Raw genomic sequence first — 26,100 nt, 5'->3', positions numbered from 1 at the left:
AGGTGGGGAGGGGGGGAGTAGAACTCCTTAGCATCAGAGCGTGTTAATTGCTGTATAAGAAATACTAATGAAATACTAATGATCCGAGGGTCATTTCAAAAAATCCTTTCTTACTGAGCACCTAGAAGCCAAGAGGAACATAGGTGCCAAATTTCAAGTTTGTAGGTTTCACGATTCTGGAGATTTCGTGAGTGGTACTTGGCTTTTATATTTATGTCTATATATTTATATATAAAATACAAATTAAATAGATCAGGTTTTGGATTGCCATTTTAAAAACAGGCTGAAAATGGATAACATTATAGATATTATTTGTTCTGAAGGAAATTCCAGTCCAAATTTTGAGAAAAAAAGGAAAGCTTATGGTTTCCTTACTGATATCCTGAAACAGAGGACAATCTGGGACAACTTGGAAGGGGTGATACTTACCATGAGCAAAGATTTAGGCTGACTTCCATAGAGAAAGCCAAATATTTTTTGATCAGATACAAATGAATTCCAAATCCATGTGGAGAAATGGGCCTAGAGAAGAAGAAGTCAGTGGGTGAGGAAGACACAAAAGGTGGCATTAAAAAGAAGGCGACATGGCAGAGAGAAGCAGAAAGAAAGAAAAAGATGTGGCCAAGATATCCTGTTTTCCCCAAAATACGACCTACCCTGAAAGTAAGTCCTAGCTTGATTTTTTAAACATGCACCCAATATAAGCCCTAGCCCCAAAATAAGCCCTAATTAAGATCCCGCCCACTACAGAATGGATGGGTACAAATTAAGCTAGGGTAGGGATGGTGGGGTGGAGCTGCCCTACTACTTATCTTTTGAGAGTTGTAGTCAGGCCTCGGATACCCCGGCACCTGCCTTGCTGGCCCAGTTCTTCTGCAGCCGGCAAGGCTGGAAAAGGCTTTCCTGAAGGCCTCTGGAGCTGATAACAAAACTCAGGATCGATCCAGAGATCCATTATCCCCTGCAGAGGCCTTCAGGAAAGCCTTGCCGGCCACAGAAGAAGAAGTTCCTGAAAGCCTCTGACAGTGAAAAGGAGGCCAGTGGGGGGATGACGTGTGCAAGTGAGGTTAGTCACTGGGTGACATGCCCCGAAAGTAAGACCTGGTACCTTTTTTGGTGGCAAAAAAAAAAAATAAGACAGGGTCTTATTTTCGGGGAAACACAGTAGTTGTACAGGAACCTATTATGGTGCTTAAAAATGGAGATTTTTAAGTCTATCCCGTGGTATATTAATGGAGCGAATGCCCCATCTAAGCGTAAGAAAAACCTGTTTCACTATTTGAGGAAACTTAATTTGGGCAGCAAAAGATCCCAAAGCAGTAAAAAAAAAAAAAAAAGAAAACGAATGAAGTCCACTTGCCACGACTCAAACTTCAGAAAAATTGTGCAGACCTTTTGCATGGCCTTGTCAAAGAAAAACCAGCCTCTGCCTGAGGCCCAGGGCTCTTTGGCCAACCTGTTTCTAAATCAAGCAACACAAACGATTTAAATGGACAGTTTATATTTGCCCCGTCTGTTTTTTTAAACAAATTCTATTTTTCAGGCTGGGTTCCACTTAAGGCAACCTCAGACAAAGGGTGGAAATGAACTTCCTTCCTTCCCTGCAATCCATCTTGTTTAAAAAGCAAATCATCATTTTGAGAGGCCTAGCCAGGCTCTCATTAAGGCTTCGGCAATGCCCGGTGTACTGATTTCCAACACCTTGAAGGGCTGGAAAAGAATGCATTTCTTTGCAATGCCTGTGTTTATAATTTTCTACCCTCCTCCTCCCCCTCTTTTTTTTCCCTGTTTTTTTTCCCTGTTTTTCCTGTAAACTATTGTAATACCGGTTTGCTTTCACACGATAGATCATGGCAAGACTCGGTTATGAACTGAAAACAGTTGGGTAGCATGCTTCATGTTGTGGTCATGCCACAGGTTGTTTTTGGCATGGATCTGGCATTTTGACACAGGTCCGGGTGTTTTACATACCGTATACAGCAGTAGTCACCAACCACCGGTGGTGGTCTGCAGAGAAATGTCACCCCCAAAGCAATTAATCCAGGCTGCGTTGGGAACACAAGGCTGTGCTGCCCACATGGCCCATGGGAACACAAGGCTTGCGTTGCTTGCATTGCGAACAACATGAGGTAGTGAGGGGAGGGGGGTAAGGGGGGAGAGGGGGAACTTGCCCCATTCACCCCACATGGCCTTGCCACCAGGCTGTTTCTTTCCGCTTCTTTCTTCTTCTTCTTTTGGCTGCACACAAGGAAAGCAGCCAAAGTCTTTCTTTCTTTCCCCCCAACTCCACCAGAAATGAGTCTTTGGGGCCCTGCAAGGCCTCCTGCTCCAAGGGGCTGCGCCGGCAACGACTCATTTCTGGCGGAGTTTGGGGGAGAGAAAGAAAGACTTCTGCTGCTTATGCTGCTTTCCTTGCATGAAGCCAAAAGTCTCTCCCTCTCTCTCTCCACCCCCCCCACCCCCCGAGAACGGAGCTGGAGACGATTTCCTGCAATCCCAAATAAAGAACGATCGATCGGTAGGAAAACGGGGTGGGGGATTTTCCTGCAGACTTTTTTGGGGGGATTTTTCTCAGGGTCTCTGGTCCGCAGGATTTAAAATTATGCGTTTGGTGGTCCCTGAGGTCCAAAAGGTTGGCAACCTCTGGTATACAGCATATCAATGCCTCTTGCATCACCTTTAGTCCGGACCAAAAGCCTCCGTTAAAAAGTTTTAAAAACTTTAAAACAGTTTACTTAAAATAAAACTATTTAAAATTTACATAAAGGGAATTCCACCCATTTCCCCCCCAAATATGAGCCTAACAAACCTATTTCAAATCACTTAAAAGATAACTACAATGTTGATGGTTCTTGCTACATGCAACTCAGTTAAATGCTATACATGTTTTTCTCAATGGGACCCAAGCAATATACATATTTTTCTTTCTGTCATTCAAATAATGGAGAGAGCTTTCTAGACATTTCTTCTGTTGTCTTTTTGCCAGTTTTCCTTTATATATAATATATATATATATAAAAGGCAAATAGAAGAAATGTCTAGAAAGCTCACTCCATTATTTTTGACTCATATTTATGATGGTTGCAGGGTCCTGGGGTCATGTGAGTCCCTTCTGACAAGCAAAGTCAGTGGGGAAGCCAAATTCACTCAACAACAGTGTCACTCACTTAAAATCCACAATGATTCACACATAACGATTGCGATGTTCTGACCTAGGTTTCCCCAAGAGCATGAAGCCGTGTCCTCATTCTCATAAACTCCTTTTATTTAGTTAACAGTGAATTCCTCTCCATCAAAGTCCCGGCCAACAGTCTTTCAAGAGGTTTCCCAATTACAGACCTTTATCAGGCTTGGAGAGCTGCCAGGCTGATATCTTTCAGATGCCACACTGTAGCAGACAATACTTGACAAGAATGCAGGGACAGATCTTCACCCAAACAAACTAATTGTCTCCGGCAAAACCCCACTCCCCTTTCACTCCTCTTTTATTCCCTATGGGGGGGGCATTCACTGTCCACCTGTGGCTTTACTCCCAAGTCGACCCTTGTTCCTTAGGTGTTCCCTTCTTCTGGCAGCTCTGTGCACGCACACACTAGGATCAGGCTCCAGCTGTTCTTCCTCCCCACTGGTCTCCGACTCCGAAGGCAGCTGATAACTGTCGGACAGTTGGTCCCATCTCTGCCTCTGATGCAGAGCCCTCGTCAGAGCCTTCCCCAAACTCCAGGACTGGCCCATGTTCCTCCCCAACCTCCTCACTGTCCGAATCTGCTGCCAGCTCTGCTGACCGCTGGCGGGCACAAGATGTGAAAAGAAAGGTCGTAAAAAATGGGACAAAACTCACTGAACAAGTTTCTCACTTAGCAACAGACATTTTGGGCTCGTAAGTCGAGGACTGCCTGTCGTTAGCAGGTGCTCTCTGAGCTTGCTTGTTTTCTTGTAGATGTTTCATGACCCAACTCGGTAACATCATCAATGCTAGAAGGGAGTAAGATTTGCAGAAAGGAGGAGGAGGAGGGAAGGGGGAGGAGGAGGAGGACTGTGGAGTCCTTGGTATCCTCTGAGTTTGCTTGTTTTCTTGTAGACGTTTCATGACCCAACTAGGTAACATCATCAGTGCTAGAAAGGGATGATGTTTTCTGTCAGTTTATATTCTGGTGCCTTTCCCTGTCTGTGTGGGTGAGGACGGCCTTAGAGGTTCTTTGGTTGGGGTGTTTATTGATGGCTCTTTGGCACTTTCTTGTTTGGGATATTGTTGGCTTGAATTGTTGGTCTGAAGTTAACCTTGGAGTTATTGTATAATAAACAATTACTGTAACCAACTTGTGGAAAATTAACCCCGGTATCTTCTCGCAGCTTTGATTTCTTAAAGTTACCAAGTTCGGAGATCCCTGCACTTCAGCCAAAAAAAATTATTCTGGTCTTCTCCAAAATGGTGTTCCAGCCACCACCATGCCTGTTGTGTTGGCCAGTGAGAGTGCACTCCCTTTGGATAGTGCCATGCAGCCGAACACTCCATGGTTGGGATTGTATTTCTCCAGAAACAATCCTGTCCCATCCGACCAATTAATTTTCCCCTCTTTTCTTTTACAGCAAGTCACCGGAAAAACTTTCGGCGATAAACATTTTCGATCAGGATTAGAAAATGGCGTGCTGCTGTGTGAGTAAGTAACAAAGATTTTTTTTTACATTCCCAGAATAGAATAGAATATTATAGAATGAAGTTTGGAACAGAATAGAATAAAGTTTAGAATAGAATAGAATTATAGAATGAAGTTTAGAATAGAATAGAATAGAATAGAATAGAATAGAATAGAATAGAATAGAATAGAATAGAATAGAACAGAACAGAACAGAACAGAACAGAACAGAACAGAATAGAATAGAATAAAATGAAGCTTAGAATAGAATAGATTGAAGTTTAGGATAAAATAGAATAGAATGAAGTTTAGAATAGAATATTATAGAATGAAGCTTAGAATAGAATAAAAAAGAGTAGAATGAAGTTTAGAATAGAATAGAATATTATAGAATGAAGTTTAGAAGAATAGAATAGAGTAGAATAGAATAGAATAGAATAGAATAGAATAGAATAGAATAGAATAGAATAGAATAGAATAGAATAAATTCTTTATTGGACACACAAGGAATTTGTCTTCAGTGCATAAACTGTCAGTGTACATCAAAGATATATGTGATAAATCATGATCACAGTTATAAATACATTCGTCATGAATCATAAGATACAACACTTGGAGATAGTCACAGGATACTAAATAAGCAATCAACATAAATCATACTGGTAAACTAAATAAACCAATATAAATCATAAAGATACAAGCAACAAAGTTATAGTCATAAGTAGAAAAGGAGATTGGTAATAGGAAGGATGAGAATAATAATAGTAATACAGAAACCTTCCTCGCAGTGCATATATCATGTTGATGGACCCCCTCCAACCTTAAAAATTTTGGGGGGATGTATTGCCAGGCGCTTCGAATGGCCCTCGGCATGGGCTAAGAATGCAGATAGTGGCTGGCTTTGCTAAAAAGAGTCAGTTTCCCAGACGTTGCTGTGCAGAATTTGCTGACTAAGAATCAACTGACTTCAAGCCAAAGGCAACGTCTTAAGACCTCCAACCCAAACAAGCTTAGCCAAAGCAAATAATTCCGGCTCATCATTCAGTCTCTTTTTGCCTGTTTAGGAGTTGGACGATCATGGTGGCTTTTCTAAACACCCCCACGAACATCTGGTGGGGATTCTCCAGTTCTGGATATAGCATCTTTATCTTTATGGCGTTCCCGAGGGAGGCTTTCAAATATAGTGCGCTATTTAATGATGCTAAGGGCCGTCTCTCACACAGAAGCATTCTTCACAGCAGGAAAATAAAATAAAATAAGGATGATGAGATTTCCATGTGGGTACTTGACTGTGGATTTTATAAAAGAGTTCCCAGTATTTCTAGAATGGCATCAAGAGGAGAAGTGAAAATAGGAAGACAGACAGTGATGGGCTCCTACAGGTTCGCACCGGTTCTAGCGAACTGGTTGTTCTGGTGAGCAGTTTGCCCTGCCCACTCACCCCTGCTCTTTCCTGTCCTATATTTCCCTATTTTTTAGCTCAGCTGACTCACACGGCATAACAGATTGCCGCTGCTCGGCTGTTTTACTCACCAGCACTGACATCGAAGGTAATTTTTTAACCTTAAAATGGGCGGATTTTGAATGCTCGTGGGCGTGCAAAGCACACTCACCGAACCAGTTGTTAAACCAGTTGTTAAACCGGTTGCAGCTCACCACTGGAGACAGAGATAGGGACGTGTGATGACCTGGGGTGTGTGTTCTGACCCAACCGGGTTCCCAAAGAGCAAACACAGACAAAGGCAGCAGCCCCCACCTTTTAAGGTTTAATAACAAATGCTGTTCCTTTACAGATAAAAGGCTGCTTTCCACTAATTAGCTCTGACAAGAAAGAGCCTTGCCAAGTTGTTTGTCAATGATGCCAAAACCCCGGAGATAACACTAATTTACAAGATTCTCCAAACACGAACTAAGATGTCCACAAGTTGAACTTCAGAGCTTCTTTGCTTTCTGCAAAGAACGCTTTTTCAAACCTGGCTTTTATCTTCTTGAGGGAGGGGCCATTACCTTGCAGCCTTACTCCTGAGTTGCCTGTGCTACTGTAATTGTTCTTTCCTCCGAGTAATCCTTTGTGCATGTGCACTTGGCACAGGCTTCTCAGGAACCTCCTCATCGCTGCTGCCAGCCCCCACAATCACTGAAGGCAGCAGTCCACTCCCTGATGGTCCTGGCCCCTCATCAGAGTCATCACTCTCCTCAGCCATCTGCACCTGCTGCTGGCTAACCACAACAGCATGGCACAAAGGCAACACAGTCAGATAATCAAAAAGAGTCCCTTTATTAGCTCCAACTCTGGAGGAAAACTCTCCCAGGAACAGCCATTGACTATAACGAATCAAGTCCAAAACATGGTCAACAAAAATTGTAATTATAAGTTCACTCAAGCCAAAATAAGGTAATTAGTTTGGCAGGGCAGGAGCAAGAATTCCAGATGTGCAGGCATGGCAAAACTCACACGGTTGGGAAGATGCCAAGAACACAGATAAGCAAAAGACAACACAGGATAAAGTCATGTTTGTTCCCAGCAGACACCGCACTCAGCTTGCATCTCTTTTCAACTCTCTTCCCAGCTGTGGCCAAATGAAGGGAATCAGGGCCCTTTCCTCCCCCTAAAGCCATGCAGCCCACGTTGGTCTGTTCTCCGTTCTTCCCTGCATGCCCTAGGATGAAGAGGGGTGGGCCTGGGTTTTCCTTTGAACCCCCTCTCCCTTGTTCTACCTCTCCCCTGCTCTGCCCACATGGACTTTGCCCTTCCCCAGTTTCCTCCACAGCCAACGGAGCCACACTCACACTCACACTCCCTGTCAGCTGTTCGTCTTTTTCCTCGGATTCAGCATGACAGGGATGGCTGGATTTAATGGATCAGAAAAAAAGGGTATGAAGCCTTGGTCAGAACAGTGATAGAGACTTTGAGCCTGCTTGAAACTGCAGAGAGAGGTTTTGTCTTTAAAAAAGATATATCTTGCAGTCCCTTGAATCCAAAGGAAAGCGTTCTGCCTTACGAAATTATGCCCGTGAGGGTGACTCTAAATCTTTGAAGCATTCTAGGAATGGCTAGAGAACAATAACTCTCCGTTCTTCCTGCTTAAACAATGCTGAACAAGGTTCAAAACCTGGCTTCCCACTGGAAAACAATGGCCCTCAGCACTTCCTACTTCAGAAGAGAATATTAGTCACGCCGATTTGAATTGTAGGGTCCTTGGTGCTCTCTGAGCTGTTTTCCTTGCATTTCATGACCCAACTAGGCAACATCATCAGTGTTAGAAAGGAGTGAGGGAGGAGATGAGGAAGTGAAGGAAGATGAAAAGGAAGACAATTATGGGGTCTTTGGCGCTCTCTAAACTTGGTTGTTGTCTTGCAGATGTTTCATGACCCAGCTAGGAAACATCATCAGTGCTAGAAAGGAGTGAGTGAGAAGGAGGAGGAAGAGGAAGATGAAAAGGAAGACAATTATGGGGGTCCTTGGTGCTCTCTAAGCTTCGTTGTTGTCTTGCAGACATTTCATGACCCAGCTAGTGAACATCATCAGTGCTAGAATGGAGTGAGGGAGGAGATGAGGAGGAGAAGGAGGAGGAAGAGGAAGACAATTGTAGGGTCCTTGGTGCTCTCTAAGCTCCTTGCAGACGTTGTATTATCCAATTAGGTAACACAATCAGTGTTAAAAGGGAGTTGGATTTGTGGAGAGGAGGAGGAGGAAGAGGAAGACTGGGGTCCTTGGTGCTCTTTAAGCTTGGTTGTTTTCTTTTGCAGATGTTTCATGACCCAACTAGGCAACATCATCAGTGCTGGAATGGAATGAGGGAGGAGGCGGAGGAGGAGAATTCTGGAGGTCCTTAGTGCATTTTAAGCTTGATGGCTTTCTTGCAGCTGTTTCATGACCCAATTAGATAACCTCATCAGTGCTGGAAGAGGGAGTGATTGATGGTTGGCTTGCAGCTGTTACATATGTGGGATACTGTACATAAAATATTTGGCATTCTGATTAATGTGGGAGTGAGCATGATGGATAAGCAGCCTAGCTTGAAATGTGACAGTTTCTCAGGTTGTTTCAAACGTAATTGAATCTTACCTCTTACTACTTACTTTGAACAGTCACGACGTGAACCATTGTTAAGTCGAGAACTGCACATATCAGAGTTCGCTTAGTGACTGTTCGAAGTTACGATGACCCTGGGACACATAAATGCAAGTCAGTTTTCAAGCATGTAAATGTCAATCAGGTGAGCCTTGGGATGCTGCAAGAGCTGTACGCGTGAAAAAAAAACCAATCATAAGTCACTTTTTGTGGTGCCGTCGTAACTTCGAGCAGTCACTAAATGAAGATTCCCTGTATTTCTCCAAATTAAGAAGACCTGGAGACTTGGGAAGAAGGAATTGATATTGTGCTCCTTTACATCCTGAAGGTTTTGCTGCTTTTTGAACCAGCCAGACAGCAAGGAACTTTGAAAATCCACGGCCTGGATTGCAAATGGAAAATGTTTGTTTCATTGGAACTCAATTTCCCCTCTGGAAAAATTGCACATGCTTGTAGAGACACCTGTATTCTATAAGCATTGCAACAGATTCCTTCCTTTGAGAGTCAAACCGTTTTTGTGTTGTGAGTCTGGCAGGGGAAGAGGGATTCCTGCTTTAGAGAAAGACTTCTTCCATTAGCAACCTAGCAAGGGTTCCAAGATTACTTTTTTTTAAATATTCTACTCCTGTGAATCATCTGGGCCAAATCCTTGCATGCTGGAGGAAAAATGGTCTGTAGAATAATAAATTACGACATGAAGCAATTGCAAAATATATATATATAAACCCGTTTTCCCTGATTGGAGGCTCACTATGTATGTGGGACTCGTTGGATAATGATTAAAGATGATTTACGAGATCATGATAATCGTGAGGTATGCATTTCCAAATTTGTGGAGGGTATCAAATTGAAGAAGGTTATAGCCCAGTTGTATTTAGCTCTATATTAATCATTTTCCTGTTAAAAAGAAAGAAAGAAATCAAAACAGTCCTTTTAGAAGGAGCATTAAAATAGATTGAATTAAAAACAACAACTAAGCAAGCTATCTAATAAATTCAGAACAGGAAAGTAAATCTATAGGTATTTTGAGTTAATCAAGCAACGGGTATATATAGCAGCATATAAAGCATATTTGTGGCATGAAAATTTCCATGGCTCTGAATGTTATCCCGATTATTTATTCCCTAAGATCTCTAATCAGATTGTTTCAGAAACCACAGAATTTTGGATTTTCACGTAAAAGGCTATTGCTATTGCCAGCTGACTGGATGAGCTAGGTAGAAGAGTATTTGAGTTTTAGAAATAGAGCTGTAGAGAGTAATGCTTGCAATCCAATACATTCGCTTCTGTGTGCTGTGTGTTCGTCATAATTTCCTTTTGTATGTTCCAAAATTGTCTTAATACAATTCTATGCCTGGAAAAAGCGAGATTAAGAGAGAGGGTGGGGGGAGGGGAGGAGGGGGGAAGGGAAGAAAGAAAGAAAGAAAGAAAGAAAGAAAGAAAGGAAGGAAGGAAGGAAGGAAGGAAAGAAAGAAAGAAAGAAAGAAAGAAAGAAAGAAAGAAAGAAAGAAAGAAAGAAAGAAAGAAAGAAAGAAAGAAAGAAAGAAAGAAAGAAAGAAAGAAAGAATCTTGGTTTGGATGGATATTAGTTTGTAGATAAACAGATAATCAGAGTTAGAAGGGACCTTGTAGGTCATCTAGTCCAACCCCCTACCCAAGCAGGCGACCCTACACCATTTCTGACAGATGGGAGTCCTATTTCTTCTTAAAAGTCTCAAGTGATGAAGCTCCCACAACTTCCAAGGGCAACTTCTGTTCCATTGGTTGATTGTTCTCACTGTCAGAAAGTTTCTCCTTATTTCCAGGTTGAACCTCTCCTTGTTCAGTTTCCATCCATTATTCCTTGTCTGGCTTTTTTGTGTGTATTTGTACATGTTTCAAGGTACAAGGTATTGTTATTGTATTGTTACAGACGACACCAAGTTGGTAGGAATTGCCATTACTCCAGAACATAGGCTTTTTAAGATACAGAAGGGTCTTGAACCCCCTATCTAACGAAATGAAATTCAATCTAGAGCAAAGTAAGGTCCTACATTTAGGCAAGAAAAACAAACAAAACAAATTCACAGGTACAGTATATGTGGTACCTTGCTCCATAGTACTAACTGGGAGAGGGATCTTGGAGTCCTAGTGGACAATCGCTTAAATATGAGCCAGCAGTGTGCTGCAGCACCTGAATGCAATCCTAGAGGGGTAGAATCAAGATCATGTGAAGTGTTAATACCACTTTATAAGGCCTTAGTAAGGCCACACTTGGAATACTGCATCCAGTTTTGGTCACCGCAATGTAAGAAATGATGTTGAGACTCTAGAAAGAGTACAGAGAAGAGCAACAAAGATGATTAGGGAACTGGAGGCTAAAACATATTTATTTATTTATTTTGTCAGGCGATTATAAGATAACAGGTATAGGTATAAACATAGTTATGAATACATGAAATTGATACATACAAGAAAAATAAAAAGAAACAAAGGTCACCAAGAAAGATAAAAGCGTGTGGGCAGGATGTCCACAGGATGTTAGTAGTGAATTTAACTTGTTTACACGTTCAATGTCATAATCAGGGGCTCTGTAACATAGTAAGAATCGAAATGTGATATTTAAGGACAGTTCACAGACGAATATGAAGAACAGTTGCTGGAATTGTGTATCTCTAGTGACATGATAGCAGTGTTCCAATATCTCAGGGGCTGCCCCAAAGAAGAGGGAGTCAAGCTATTCTCCAAAGCACCTGAAGGCAGGACAAGAAGCAACAGATGGAAACTAATCAAGGAGAGAAGCAACTTAGAACTAAGGAGGAATTTCCTGACCGTTAGAACAATTAACCAGTGGAATAACTTGCCTCCAGAAGTTGTGTATGCTCCAACATTGGAAGTTTTAAAGAAGGGATTGGACAACCATTTGGGTGAAATGGGATAGGGTCTCCTGCTTGACCAGAGGGTTAGACTAGAAGACCTCCAAGGTCCCTTCCAACTCTGTTATTTGTGTTATTATACTTGGGTATCTAGAGGTCAAATGTGTTGGATGCTTGTAAATGTATTTGCTGCATATTAGTAAGAACAGCTGCACAGCATGTACAATTTTTAGTAAAGAAAGGATTTGTTTTCAACTAGAGATTGTTAGCTTTATTTTGTTGTGTTAGGAACTTGTATTCATATACATAAGCCAATTATTTGTTCTCACAGGAACAATATGTATGACCCATGCCACTAAATGACAAGAGCTTGACACTTTTCTCAAATTTATGTCGCTGGGTATTTGAACAAGTTGTTATTGGCTTCATAGATTTGTCTGGTATTTAGACTGGAGGAAAATATTGAGCTTCATTCAGGACAAAAATCTAAACCCAGACAAGGACATTGGCCAGAATAGGAGCCTATTCTGTCTTGGTACCATGTACAAAAAAAGATTATAAATTCCATCTTAGTTCCAGAGCCAAAGCAACAATAAATGTTGTTATCAAAGTGCAACCTGAAAACTTTCAGACAAAATGGAAATAATATAATTGGAGGAGTCAAAAACACACACACACACTCAAAGGCTGTGTAATGACCCAGAGTGTATCAAAAATATAACAAAAACCAAAACAAATAAAGGTCCTTTAATGCCTTCAACTTGGCTTCACTGTTTAATTGTTCACAGTTGAAGATTAAACTATTTTCAAAATAACTTTCCAAATGAGAGAAATACAGTTCAAATTCAAAGAGCAGATAATGAAGCAAAAAACAAAAACAAACCGCACTGAATAAAATTCCACGACAGACCAGGATAAATAATTACAAACTTCAGGAAGATAACCAGGTACTGTCCGTTGGAAGAACACCAACCAAGACCAACCTCATCTAGGAATAAAACACTAATTTGTCTCCAGCGTTTGTTAGCACGCAGGTCCAAACTCTTATGCAGATCTCACACCTGCAACCCATGAAGAGGATCATGGCCCTCTCCTCCTGAGTAGATCACGTTTTCCCCTGATCCTCTCCTCCCTGCATGCCCTAGGATGCAGATGGGATGGGCCTGGGTCTTCCTCTGACTGCCCAGCCGGCCTCTGCCCTTCCCCACCCTCCTCCACCACCTCTGGAGCCACACTTCCACTCCCTGTCGGCTGTTCCTCCTCTCCCTCAGAGTCAGTCTCCACGACGGGCTGGGAGCCAAAAGATGCATTTTGCATTTTGCTATGGGAGTGTATGACTTTACCCCCACCTTCCTTTGAAGGAATGGTCATGCCATCAACTGTTTTTTAAAAAGTGTCTTCAAATAAAAAGGAGCTATGATGTGCCACATTAAAAAACAACAACATTGCCTTTGACACAGTTGTAGGGGAAGGAGTGGCAGAGTCAAGAGAAGGATTAGCCTAAAATCCCTAAGTAGTCGCAAGCGAATGCAACCTAACCTCTTTTGAATTCTGTTGACCCTTATCTAACGCCAAGTAGATGATAACCTTTAGTTGAGAAGATTCCTGTCCCTAGGCCTGAGTAGCAATAGATAAGTTTAATTGGACCTTCACGAGTGACAGGCAGGGGCATAGTTTTGGATGTCCTTCATAGCCCATCACAACTGATTTCTCAGCAGCCACTTCCTATTCTAGCCCATCGCCAGTGTCTGAAGAATTGTGGTTCTTCATAGGACAGTGATAGGGAAAAGCAGAAAAAAAAAACAGGCATTTCAGGAAGGCTGAAACACCGGGGTTGTGTTTTTGCATTTAATTTTTCTCTCTCATTTTTAATGGTGGTTGAGAGCTACCCAGACTTGTGTTTTTCAGAGGGGCAACTATGTAAACTAACTAACTAACTAACTAACTAACTAACTAACTAACTAACTAACTAAATAAATAAAATGCATAAACAATAAATACATAAACAATAAATACATAAAAAATAAATACATAAACAATAAATAAATAAACCCTTAGCATTGTTGCTGATGTGCCTCAACAGTTCAATGCGACTATTTTTTTGTCCAGCATTCACTCCAAACATTTCTTCCAAATCAAATATTGGAAGCTACATTTTTTTTTTTTTTACTAATCCTGGGGATGAAAAAAGACATATCCCCATTATTTAGCTCTTGCTATCGGAAACTCTTGATGCAGGAGAAGAAGGAGAGTGCAAAAGTTGGCTTGAAACTCAACATTAAGAAAACTAAGATCATGGCATCTGGCCCTCTCAATTCCTGGCAAATAGATGGGGAAGAAATGGAGGGAATGACAGATTTTATTTTCCTGGGCTCCAAGATCTCCACAGTTGGGGACTGCAGCCAAGATATTAAAAGACAACTTGCTCCTGGGGAGGAAAGCTATGGCAAATCTAGACAGTCTACTCAAAAGCAGAGACATCCCCTTGCCAACAAAAGCGTGTATAGTCAAGGCTACGGTTTTCCCAGTTGCATGGCTGTGAAAGTTGGACCATAAGAAAGGCTGAGCACCAAAGAATTTAAACTATGGTGCTGGAGAAGACTCCTGTGAGTCCCTTGGACTGCAAGGCGATCCAACCGGTCAGTCCTGGAGGAGATCAACCCTGACTGCTCCGTAGAAGGCCACATCCTGAAGATGAAACTCAAAGACTTTGGCCACCTCATGAGAAGGAAGGACTCCCTGTTGAAGAGCCTAATACTGGGAAGAGGAAGGGGACGGCAGAGAACGAGGTGGCTGGATGGCGTCACTGAAGCAGTTGGCGTGAGCCTAAATGGACTCTGGGGGATGGTAGAGGACAGAAAGGTCTGGAGGAACATTGTCCATGAGGTCGCAATGGGTCAGACACAACTTCACGACGAACAACACCATAGGAAACTAGATTAATTCAAAGAGCCTTATGTTTTCCAGGGATGCATTCTATCGCTAGCTGCCATATGTCTTCATCTTACTTTATTTACCATCTCTTTCGAAAGAAGAGCATGTAGATGTGGTGTTTGCCAACACTACATGGTTTGGTTCCAAATAATTCATCATTTGAGTACTGAGAGAAGGCTGGGGAAAGCTTTGGTTGATTTATTTAAATAGTTAAATGTCTGCTGAAGTGAAACCAAACCTTAAAGAGGTTGCCAAAGATGTCGGATATTCTTTACTCAGCTCTCATTTTACAGATTATATTTTTGGTGCTCAGTCGCTAAATCACATCCATCTCTTTCTGACCCTCATGGGCCATAGCGCACCAGCTCCCCTGTCTTCCCCTTTCCCCTGGTGTTTGCCCAAATTCAAGATCCTTGCGTTGATGAGGCCATCTGACCATCTCATCCCTCGGCCATCTTCTTCCCTTCCATCTTTCCCGACATCAGGGTCTTCTTCAATGAGTCCTCGTCTTCTCATTTGGTGGCCAAATTACTTGAGCTTCAGGTTCAAGATCTGTCCTTCCAAAAAAGAGGCAGGGTTGATTTTCTTGTAGGATCTACTAATTGGATCTCCTTGCCGTTTAAGGGACTTTCAAGAGTCTTTTTCCAGCATCAGAATTCAAAGGCATCAATTCTTTGGCACTCAGTCAGAAGGATTTATATGTCTTGCAGACAGCTGGTCATTTGCATCCTTTTTGGAGGGTCATTGAGGCTGCTTGGAGGTTTATCTGTGTCCTCAGGGTCACCTGAGAGGTACAAATGGGTGTGGAGCCTTCTTGGAGCTGCTGAAAGGACTGTATTGTAGACTGGAGATAGATGATGTTGTATCCCTTCCCCTTTGTTGAGAGAGGGCTGTTCAGTTTTGACACAGATGGCCCCTTCAACCCCTCTTTGAAACCAGAGGTCCTTCTGTCCAAAATGTGGACTTTTCTGTCTTCAGAAGGATGGCCTTTATCTTTTAAATGCAGGTGGACTGCTGAATCTTGTCCTGATGGGACATGGGAGAACAAGATTGTTGTGCCATGCATTTCTAAAGTGGTTGTTTTGTTTCCACAATGTACAGATCTACATATGGCTCACTGCCTTGTACTGCATATACCAGTGGTGGCTAACCTTTTTGGGCTCCTGTGCCAAAAATTGTGCGCGCACTTGCACGCTCGCGTGCCAGCACCCAGAAGGCAATGCACCCCCATGCCCCCTACACATGCACGCGTAATCCCCTCCTACCCACCCCCACTGCCCCCTTACCTGCACTGCACCTCACAGCTGATTTTCAGCCGGTTTGAGGCCTTTTTCGGCCTCCCAGAGGCTTGAGGAAGGCTTCTGCAGGCTCTGCAGGCCAAAAATTAGCCCCGTTTAGTCACTTCTGGTATTTTCGGAAAAACAGGAAGTGATGAAATGGGCCTGCAAAGCCTGCAGAAGCCTTGCTCAAGCCTTTAGGAGGCCGAAAAAGGCCTCAAACCGGCCAAAAATCAGCTGTGAGGCGCGCACATGCGCAGTGAGGTAAGTTTGCCTGCAGCTCGCATGTCGGGACAAATGGCTATGTGTGCCACCTGTGGCAAGCGTGCCATAGGTTCACCATCACGGGCATATACCGTCAACAATACTAAAAGATTATATAGCACTGGGTATAAGTTTCCAAGAGTGGCTTTCTAGAATTGGAGGCACCTCTGAGATTGATGGGATCCCTCTTGGACTTGAGGGTAAGATTTACAACATAGAACTCCTTCCTAATCCAGCTTTGGCAGTTGGATAACTCTGCGACCTCAGTGGCATGCAAGGTCAACTCATCAGCTTTGGCTGATAAACCTTGACATACTTTTCCCCAGTGCACCTCGAATGAGTAACCTTAGAATGAGTAACCTTATGTGTAAATTATTGTGGTGAACTTAAGTGTAAGTGACCCAGAATGCAACACATCATTCATACGAGGCTTCATCGCCCCATACCAAAAAAGCTGCAGTTAGCTTGCAAAGAATTTATTTTCTTTCTCTCCGTTAAATACCATGGTGCAAAACAACAATCATAATAAAATGGCTAGAAGCAAACATTGATGTTTCTTTCAGTACATTTTTCAGAGCCTGGTGAGGTAGTTCAGTAGAGAATGTCCACAGTCCTCTTTATTTTATCTTTTATTTTTTAATTTTTTAATATAAACATTCCATCTTCCATTAAACAGTGTGTTGCATGGATGCAAATATCTCTGTGCAATAACAATCAAAATTTAACGCAGTGTACATTGTATTGGTATTAATTTTCTAATCTTATAATAATAATATTGTATATAGTAGTAAACCTATTCATTTCTCCTTCTTAACATGTCTTCTAATAAGAATATAATAATAATATTAGGCATAGGAAACCTAATAGTCATATCAATCAGTCATCTCTATTTTGACATACTGTCTATATTTCACTGATCTCCTTTTATTTCTAGCTTCCATTTTTCTTCTCTAACCATCAATAAAATAATTCCCATGTCATATAACATTCAGTTTGTTCTTTCTCCTTAGTTGCAAGCGTTAATCTATTCATTTCTGCACATTCTTAATATTTTCCTAATCACATTCTCATCAGTAGAAATCTCTTCACTTTTCCAATTTTGTGCAAATACAATTCTGGCTCAAGTTAACACATGAATAATTTATTTCCTTTACTATGTTTATTTGCACAGTCCTTTTTATTGAAGGGAATAGTAATAATAGTAATAGTAATAATAAATAAATGTAATAGAATATATTATAGCATTAAATAGAAAGTTACTCTATAGACATTTGCTCGCTTGAAAAATATATGTTAACCTGCTGTGAACGTATTTCCTTATGCATTTACTCATTGTTAAACAGATGCCTGCAATCAATTGCATTCCTCCTGTATCAAGTATATGGTCCTGTTATATAAATCCTTCATGAATCCTTCCAAAAATGCCACCCCTATTTCCTCCAGAAATTGGCACATCACTATCTCTATCTCCAACTGTCAAGGCAATTCACACACAATGGTCAATTAGGGAGACAATGGAGAAAAATTAACACTGCCAGAAAAATATCTATCTGTTGCAGGGAAGATGTAAATCTTAGTTAGATTACATGACTAGAGTTTTACAGATAGTTAGATTACATGACTAGAGATTTACAAGGTAATTAGAGAACTAAGAACAAAGACTTTTGCCTGTATAAGAAGGAAAGTTGTCTTGTTTGGCCAGAGGTGGGCGTTGTATAGGTTGTCCCAAATTGGACACATGCCTTCTATTCATCACACTTCCAGTTGAGGAGATATTGGAAGTCCAAGTTCTCAAGAGCTTTGTAGATACTGATCTTGACTTGCACAATCGTGTTTGCCAGCTTTTGTAAACTTTTGTTGTTGTTATCCCAAGTCAATAGCTTTGAGGCTTGGGAAGAGAGGTGTGGTGTGCGTAGAAGAAACCATTTCTAATCCATGTGTGTGTGACCGATGATAATATTGCCACTCTCCTTTCTTGTGACAGGTTGTTGAACTCTATATTGCCCGGTTTGGTCACAAAGATCAACAGATCGCCAACTCCCATTGCAGGACTGGTGAGTATCTGTAAGTGAGATCCTTCAGTTGTCGTTTTACTTCCGTGTTGTGTTTTGCCAGAAATGTGTTCTCAAAAGGTAACACAAACACATCTATTAAACCTGGGTAGCCTCATTGAGAAAAATATCCAATTATTGTTGTCATTTGGCTCGCTTCCTTTGATCTTTTTTCCGTCCCAAAGGTAGTTGGTTTTTTTTTTTTAACTTGTGATACGACCATCAGGAAACAAAATTCTTAGATATTTCCTTTATGCTTTATAGGTCGCCCTTCACTTAAAGTAGTTCATTTAGTGAATAAACCTAGCTGGGTTTGTGTGAGATATTACAAAATGAACGATAGCTATTGGAATCACACAAAAACTCTAAGCCAAAATAGAATATACTATAATAATATGGCTCATTGCAGTCATGGAATATACTATGGCTTCTGCAGTCATGGATTACTGAACAAATATTTGGAAGATATAAGACCTGGTCAATTAAACATCTGTTTTCTACATTATTATCATTAGGAGTATGGGAATGTACTTTTATGATGAACAAAATGATTTTCCTGCCATCTCTATATATTTTTCTGTTCCTTTCATTTATTACTCTTAGAATATAAATGTACATTCTAAGATAATTAAAAGCTAAAAAGCTTTATGTCAGGATTCCGGCAGTTACCCCCATTTAAATCATGAGTCTCGAGCCAAACTTCCAAAACTTCAAAAGGATTTATTGGGAGTTAACATGTCCGGCAGTGCCTGGGTGTAGCTGACTCTGAGATACATCATTCACTGTCACCCTTGACCCTGATTTCCCCCCCACCCTCTGGGTGTATCGTAATTCATATTCTCCAATGGGACACATCCATAGCCCAGAGTCATCAATCGTGCTCACCAGTTAGAATTTTGTACGGCAAAAACTTCAGTCACCTAGTTACTATCTTTGAAAAACTATTTATGGAATGCACTCTCGGTTTCCAAGCTGCCGTGCTGCTCTTTCAAACCCGTTTCCCCTCCTTTATTTGATACTTTATTCCTAATCATTTCTAAATCCAAGGGTACTTAAGTACAGCGGTCCTTGAGTTAACAATGGCTCATTTAGTGACCATTCAAAGTTACAACGGCCCTGAAAAAAGTGATGTCAGCATTTTCCACACTTAACGGCCATTGCAACCTGCCCATGGGCATGTGATCAAAATTTGGACCCTTGGCAACCAGCTCGTATTTATGACGGGTGCAGAATACTGGGGATCATGTGATCCCTTTTTTGTGACCGTCTGACTGGCAAAAATCAATGGGGAAACCAGATTTGCTTAACAATGGGGTCACTAACTTATCAACTGCAGTGCTTCGCTGAACAACTGCAGCAGGAAAGGTTGCAAAATAGAGCAAGATTCACGCCACAAATTTCTTACTTTAGGAATTTCTCACTTCACAAATTTCTCACTTCACAAATTTCTGACAGAAATTCTGGTCATAAGTTAAGGATAGGTGTGGGCTGCTTCCAGTTCGCACCAGTTCAGGCGAACCAGATGCTAATTTTACATCCGGTTCGCCGAACCGATAGTTCTGACGACATGATTCTGGGGATCATGTGATCTTTTTTTTTTGGGGTGGTGGTGGTGGAGACCTGCTGACAAGCAAACTCAATGGGGAAGCCAGGTTCCCTTAACAATCTGTCACTAACTGAAACACCTGCAGTGATTCGCTTAACCACTGTGGCAGGGAAGGTTGCAAAATGGGAGAAAATTTAGTTAACCGATGTTTCACTTTGCCGGAGAAATTTTGGGCTCCATTGCGATCGTAAGAATGAGGACTTAACCTGTACACGATTTCCGAGAAGGGGTACCGGCTCTGATTTCTTCCATTTTGACAGAGGCATTTTGGAACATTTGCTTCTCTTGGCAACCTCTTCCCCGTGCCATAAAAGAAAAAGAAAAAAAGTGGTAAATGTTGTTATGAAATAGGGGCTTGCTCCCATCGATTTTCGGCAGCCTTTTCAAAACGGGTTCCAAATTTCCAAGCTAAAGTGAGATTCTCGGTTTTAATTGAAGTAAATTGCTCATCATTAGAAACTCCAGTCCCATTTGTGGTTGTATGTCCAGGACTCTGTGTAATAAATATTAGTATAAATGTATGTGGAAATTCTCAAATCATCCAGATCATGGCTGTCCTAAAGGTGCTTTTTTTTTTTTTTCAAGAGGCCACTGGACTTTCTTGGTTTTTCTTGGAAGACATTTCGCTTCTCATCCAAGGAGTTTCTTCAGCTCTGACTAGATTGTGGGGAAGGGAAGGATTTATGCTCCTTGCAGACAGCTGGTCATTTGCATCCTTTTAGAGGGCCGTTGAGGCCGCTTGGAGGTTTATCTGTGTCCTTAGGGTCACCTGAGTGGTGCAAATGGAGCCTTCTTGGAACTGCTGAAAGGACTGTGTTGTAGACTGGAGATAGAGGATGTCATGCCTCTCACCCTCTGTTGAGAGAGGGCTGTTCAATTTGGACATAGATGGTCTCTTTGACCCCCTCTTTGAAACCAGAGGTCCTCTCTGTCCAAAATGTGGACTTTGCTGTCTTCAAAAGAGTGTCCTTTGTCTTTTAAATGCAGATGGAATTAGTCTTGGTGTGTTTTGTCATGCCCCTGTTGGAATCTGATTCCGAGGGGGAGGTCGAGCAGCTGACGGAGTGGGAGTGTGGCTCCATGGCTGTGGAGGAAACTGGGGAAGGGCACAGTCCAGCTGGCCATCTCTTCATCCTAGGGCACACAGGGAGGAATGGAGAAGGGAGCAACGTGAATTGCATGGTTTACGGGGGAAGAAAGGGCCCTGATTCCCTTCATTAGCTGCAGCTGGGAAAAGAGGATTTAAAAAGGGCATTTGCGCACAGCACCTTGCTGGAAGCAAAGTATGTATTATCTTTGTTTGTCAAGTCTTATCTGGGTTCTGGTGTCTTCCCAACTGTGTGTGCCTCGTTATCTTTTGAAGTCTGCAATTCCTTTTCCTGCCCTGTCTCGTTAATTGCTGCAGTCTGGCTTGTGTTGGGTTTTTATTTATAATTTTTATGTACTTTGGGTTCAGACTGAATTTCTTCCCTTTAAAAACTGTTCTTGGGAGAGTTTTCTCTCCAGCCGATGATAACTGGACATTGGGGGCCAAGTTGGAGGTATTAAAGGGACTTTACCTACTTTTGTGACTTTGTTGCTTTTGTACCACACCCTGGGTCATCACATGTTTGTTCTTCTATGTTGTGCCATGCGTTTGTGAAGTGGTTGTTTTGTTTCCTCAATGTACAGATCTGCATATATCTCACTGCTTTGTACTGCATATACCACGTTGCTCAGTTTGTCTCTGGGTATTTTATCCTTGGGGTGGACAAGATTCTACCTCAGTGTAGTATTCTTGGGTTTGAAGTGTGCGCGTATGTTGTGTTGGCTTTTTTTTTAGCGTTAAAGTTAACCGTGAAATGGACAAAGAGGGTGAAGATGGAACTAAAACACATGGGGCAGGGGGACGCGTGGAGGCAGAATTTGAACTTATTCAAAAATAGTCACAGCCGAGAAAGATCTGAATTGAAATCTAACTCTGTGGCAAAAGCAACCACTTTTGCTCAAACTTTGAAGTCCGGAGAGACGTGGTTGACACAGAATGATTTATTTGTCTTTGGCAGGGTATTTTTGTTTTTGTTTTAATTCCCCACTTTGAAATAGTTTCCGGAGAAAAGGAATTTCTTGTTTGGGGCTTATATTTTCTTTGACGGGTCGAGAGACATTTACGGCATGACTTCAGTTCCTTACACTATTCCGATGGGAATTGAGACATTTATAGCCCAGGGTGTAGTAAGGGAGTAGGACTAATAGTCAGGAATAATAGTAGGAAATAGCAGAGGTGAAACTGAAGGGCTGAACTGTATGCCCCTTGGCTCCTGTCTCAGTTTGGCCCTGGATTAACATTCCCAATAAGTGGCTAAATATTGGTTTATGCCTTTGAAAATATTTGGTGCCTACAAAGAAAGTCCAGCCTTTGGACAAAAGTTGGGAGTCTTCTCCCAGTTCCCACTACCACTTTCAAAAAGAACCTCAGAAAGTGTTAATAATAAAGACAGATCCCGTAAATCATAGATGCATTAAATTGCTTATTTCTGAGCTTTGATTTGGTAGAAGGAGATGTAGAAATTTGGTGGAGGGGAAAAATTGTGATGGAAATACCTACCCGTGTTTCCCTGAAAAGAAGACCCTGTCTTATAATTTTTTTGCCACAAAAAAGGCACCAGATCTTATTTTCGGGGGATGTCTCCCACTGACTAACCTCTGGAGTGGGCAGGATCTTAATTAGGGCTTATTTTGGGGGGTAGGGCTTATTTTGGGTGCATCTGTAAAAATCAAGCTAGGACTTACTTTCAGGGTAGGTCATATTTTCAGGGAAACAAGGCAACAGCTACTCATCTTTTTGGTCATCATGCTGCATTTGGGGTGTCCTTGGTGCTTTCCGATGTTGCAACGGTCGTAAGTGTGAAAAAAACAGCTCTAAGTCCATGTGTTGGATTTATTACAGCAACGGATTTATTTGGACAAAGCTACAGCACTTTGGTCACTAAACAAATTGTAAGTCGAGAAGTACTTGTGTAATCAGAGCTCTTGGGCAGTGTTGTGTGTTGTGTTGTGTGTTGTGTTGTGTGTGTGTGTGTGTTCAAGATTACATCAGGCAATGAATTGGTTAAATCGCTTTCCAAGAGCGGAATGTTACAGGGGGAAAAGCTTGAAAATTGCATTTTGTAATGGATCACAATTACACAACTGGCATTTTTTTTTTTTCCTGAAGAATTTGTATGGGTGTAGACATTGGCACTTAATCAGGATTTCCATTTTTGTTTTGGAAAGAATGTTATGCCGGCCTAAAGCAGATTACTTTAGGCATATTTGGGACAGTCATTGTTCTGCTAATGAATAACAATTTCTTTCAGTTTTTGCATCCATACCGCACACACACACGCAAACACACAAAAAGACTTTTCCCCAGTATTACATCGTATTTTTGCTTTATAATTCCTTTGCATTATTAGCAGTGTTTAAACCCCATTTCTATTTTGCAAAATTCTATTTTATATTGGAAATATCCACAGGGCCTTGTCCTTTAATCCTTATTTTGCAAGGAAGGAAGCTTTGCTGATTTTCAACAGTTAACAATAGATGGACTTGCAATTCTTGCACTGTTTTAAGCTGTGCTTGGCTTAACTATAGGTAACTGAATAAACCTAGCTGGGTTTGTGTGAGATACTAAGAAATGTTTTTTTGGCCTCCTGAGGCTGCAGAGGCTTCCCTTGAGACTCTGGGAGGGCGAAAATGGCCTCAAACAGGCCAAAAATCAACTGGGAGGCGCACGCATGCACAGTGCAGGTAAGTTTGGCTTGGGCTCACGTGCCTGCTTAAATGGCTCTGCGTGCCACAGGTTTGCCATCACGGGGATAGTGCGTGAGAGGGTGTGCGGGGCTGACTGATCGTTTTTCATACCGGTTCATTAGAACCGGTCCAAACCGGCAGCAGCCCACCAATACCTACCTGTATTCTGCCTCTAGAATCTTTTTTTTTTTGAAAAGTAGATTCCTTTTCTGATCCTACATGCTAGAATTGTTGATAAGAAACATGTGCTTCTCCATCAACCCAAGCAGAATATTTTTAGTTCTGCAGAAGAGGATAAAACACAAGGTTTATCCTCAGGCTCCATCAACCTGCCAATTTCCCCAAACAAGTCTGGTTTTTCTTTTCCTCTCTTCAAATGCCATTTCCTTCAATGTGTCTGTGGGCGAGACACAAAAGCATCTGCTGACTTTAGCAGACGGTTTTAAGTCTTCCAAGATAACAAAGAAGGGGGGCGGGGAAATAAAGGATTTCGGTTTGTTTAAAATACCATGTTATTTTCAACCGAGTAGGTTGTTATTTTAATAATTAAAAGGAGGAGGAGACCGTGATTGCTGAACTAAGGAAAAGGGGAAAAGATCCTGCTTGCAGCTTCTTTATTCCTATAAACAGCCATATTTTTTAAAAAATATATATGAAAAAAGGGGGCTTTGGGACAGGATGGAAAATGAATCTGTCGAGTCGTAGAAAGCTTAGCAGGAAACGAGCAGATACCAAACAAAACTGTCTTAGAAACTCCCTTAGCAGGGCCTTGAGCAGGGGGGTGACTTCAAAAAATTTAGCAACCAGTTCTCTGCCCGGTTGCTGAGTGGGCGGGGCCATGGTGGGTGGGGCCTAGTCATCCTACTGCACCACAGCGTGTGTGTGTGTGTGTGTGCAGTTTTCACCCACCTCGGGCTTTCCTCGAGCCTCGGGGAAGGCGAAACACGGTCTCTCTTTGCTCCGGAGGTCCATTTCTGGCCTCCCAGAACTTCTGGAAGGCCTGTTTTTGCCCTCCTCTGGGGTCCCGAGGCTTTTCTCAAGCCTCTGGGAAGTCCGTTTCCCCCTTCTATTTTGGCTTAGTTTTTTTGTGTGGTTCCAATAGCACCCTACTGGACAAAACGGGGCATGGGGAGGACCACGTGCGCCCCCCACAAAGCACCTCGTTTTTGGCCTCCATGGTGCTGCAGGAGGTGCCTGTCCTATCTCCTGCTGCACTCTTCCGGCCAAAAACAGGCCACGCCAAAATCCTGCGAGGCCCCCACATGGCCCATTTTCTGCCTCCGTGGACTGCTGCAATCTCCTGGGCAAAAATGAGCCACACAGAGGTGCCCCTCCAGGCCCCCACGTGGCCCAATTTTTGGCTTCTTTCTTCTCCCTGGCTCCAGCAGCACTCTGCTGGCCAAAACAGACTGCGCTGTGTGTGTGTGCTGTGTGGCCCCTGCATGGCCTATTTTCGGTCTCCAGGGCCTCCTGCAACACCCTGGGCTTCCAGGGAGGGGCTGTTTTGGTTGGCAGAAGCCGCGTGGGCCAGTCCTTTGATAGTGCCAGGCTGGCCCCCTGGGCCAGATTTAAGTACTGTCAGAGTATATTCATGAACTGGAATAGAGCATGGTGTTGTGGATAGCCGGCAGCAGGTGTGGACGGCTGAGGAGAGCGAGGACTCAGATGAGGGGCCAGGACCATTAGGTACTGGACTGCTGCCTTCAGAGATTGTGGGGGCTGGCAGCAGCGATGAGGAGGTATTCCTGAGGAGTCTGTGTCAAGTGCGTGAGCATGCAGGGCTGCTCGCAGGAAAGAGCAGTTGCAGCAGCACGGGCGATTTGGGAATAAGGCTGCAAGGTAATGGCCCCTCCTTCAAAAAGGTAAAAGCCAGCTGTGAATCGAACGTTCTTTGCAGGAAGCAAAGACGTTTTGAAACTCAGCCTCCTGGACATTACAGTATCTTAAGTTGGTATTTGAAGACTCTTGTGTTGTGAAGTATTTCTTATTTGTTATTCTTGGCAGCCTCGCACAGTTTTGGCGAAGCTTGTGCTTATCAAAGTTAATTAGTTTGCAGCAGCCTTTTAACTGGGGATTCGTAAAGAATCATTAAAAGGTTTCTGTTCTCTTTGGTTCATGTTTGTTTTATTGGAAAAGGGTTTGGGTCAGAACACATGGTAACAAGGTCAGCCAATGAATAGGCATAGCAACAAAATCAGCCAATGAGGACAGTTTGGAAACTGAAATTAGAAGTGTAGCCTACGCTGGAAACTGAAACTAAAAGTAGCCTAGGCGTGGCGCTATGTTAAGCTCTGCAGCTCTGAGGCTATGTTGAGCTCTGTCTGTTGAAAATGAAACTGCTTCTCTCCTGCTTGCTTGCTGAACTAAAGTGAAACTGATGTCTGTTTCTGTGCTGCTGTAAGTTACTGCTGAAGCTCTGCCCCTGTAACATGTCTATTTCTGTTTGAGTTTGCTCCATGGTGGAGAAATCTACAACTGGTATTGTAAAATCTACTTATTGTGTTTATAAAGATGTTAAATGAAGCATCAGCCCTCTATGTTTATTTTTCTGGCACTGAATTAATGCTGCAAAAACTCTGAATAAGTACCCTACGGGCCAGATGCATCCCGCGGGCCTTGAGTTTGAC

General features: G+C 42.3%; 1 protein-coding gene across 9 annotated transcripts in view; it reads left to right on the top strand.

Moving 5' to 3' along the window:
- The window catches only part of LIMCH1 (LIM and calponin homology domains 1), a 192,927-nt gene that overhangs the window by 53,628 nt on the left and 113,199 nt on the right, over positions 1-26,100 (top strand). For 8 of the 9 annotated variants that reach the window (XM_026675354.2, XM_087965762.1, XM_087965761.1 and 5 more), the window contains exons 2-3: positions 4,591-4,661; positions 18,027-18,096. In XM_026675354.2, the coding sequence (XP_026531139.2) occupies positions 4,591-4,661; positions 18,027-18,096 (141 nt within the window). Of the gene's footprint in view, positions 1-4,590; positions 4,662-18,026; positions 18,107-26,100 lie in introns of those variants that run through there. The other variant, XM_087965756.1, reaches the window with a different exon arrangement.

This window comes from Notechis scutatus, chromosome 4 (genome assembly GCF_049901735.1).
Source record: "Notechis scutatus isolate UNSWTSFEM ecotype Mainland chromosome 4, rNotScu1.2, whole genome shotgun sequence".
Lineage (NCBI taxonomy): Eukaryota > Metazoa > Chordata > Lepidosauria > Squamata > Elapidae > Notechis > Notechis scutatus.
The sequence above is the reverse complement of the archived record's forward strand: the minus strand, read 5'-3'. Positions and strand labels throughout refer to the sequence as shown.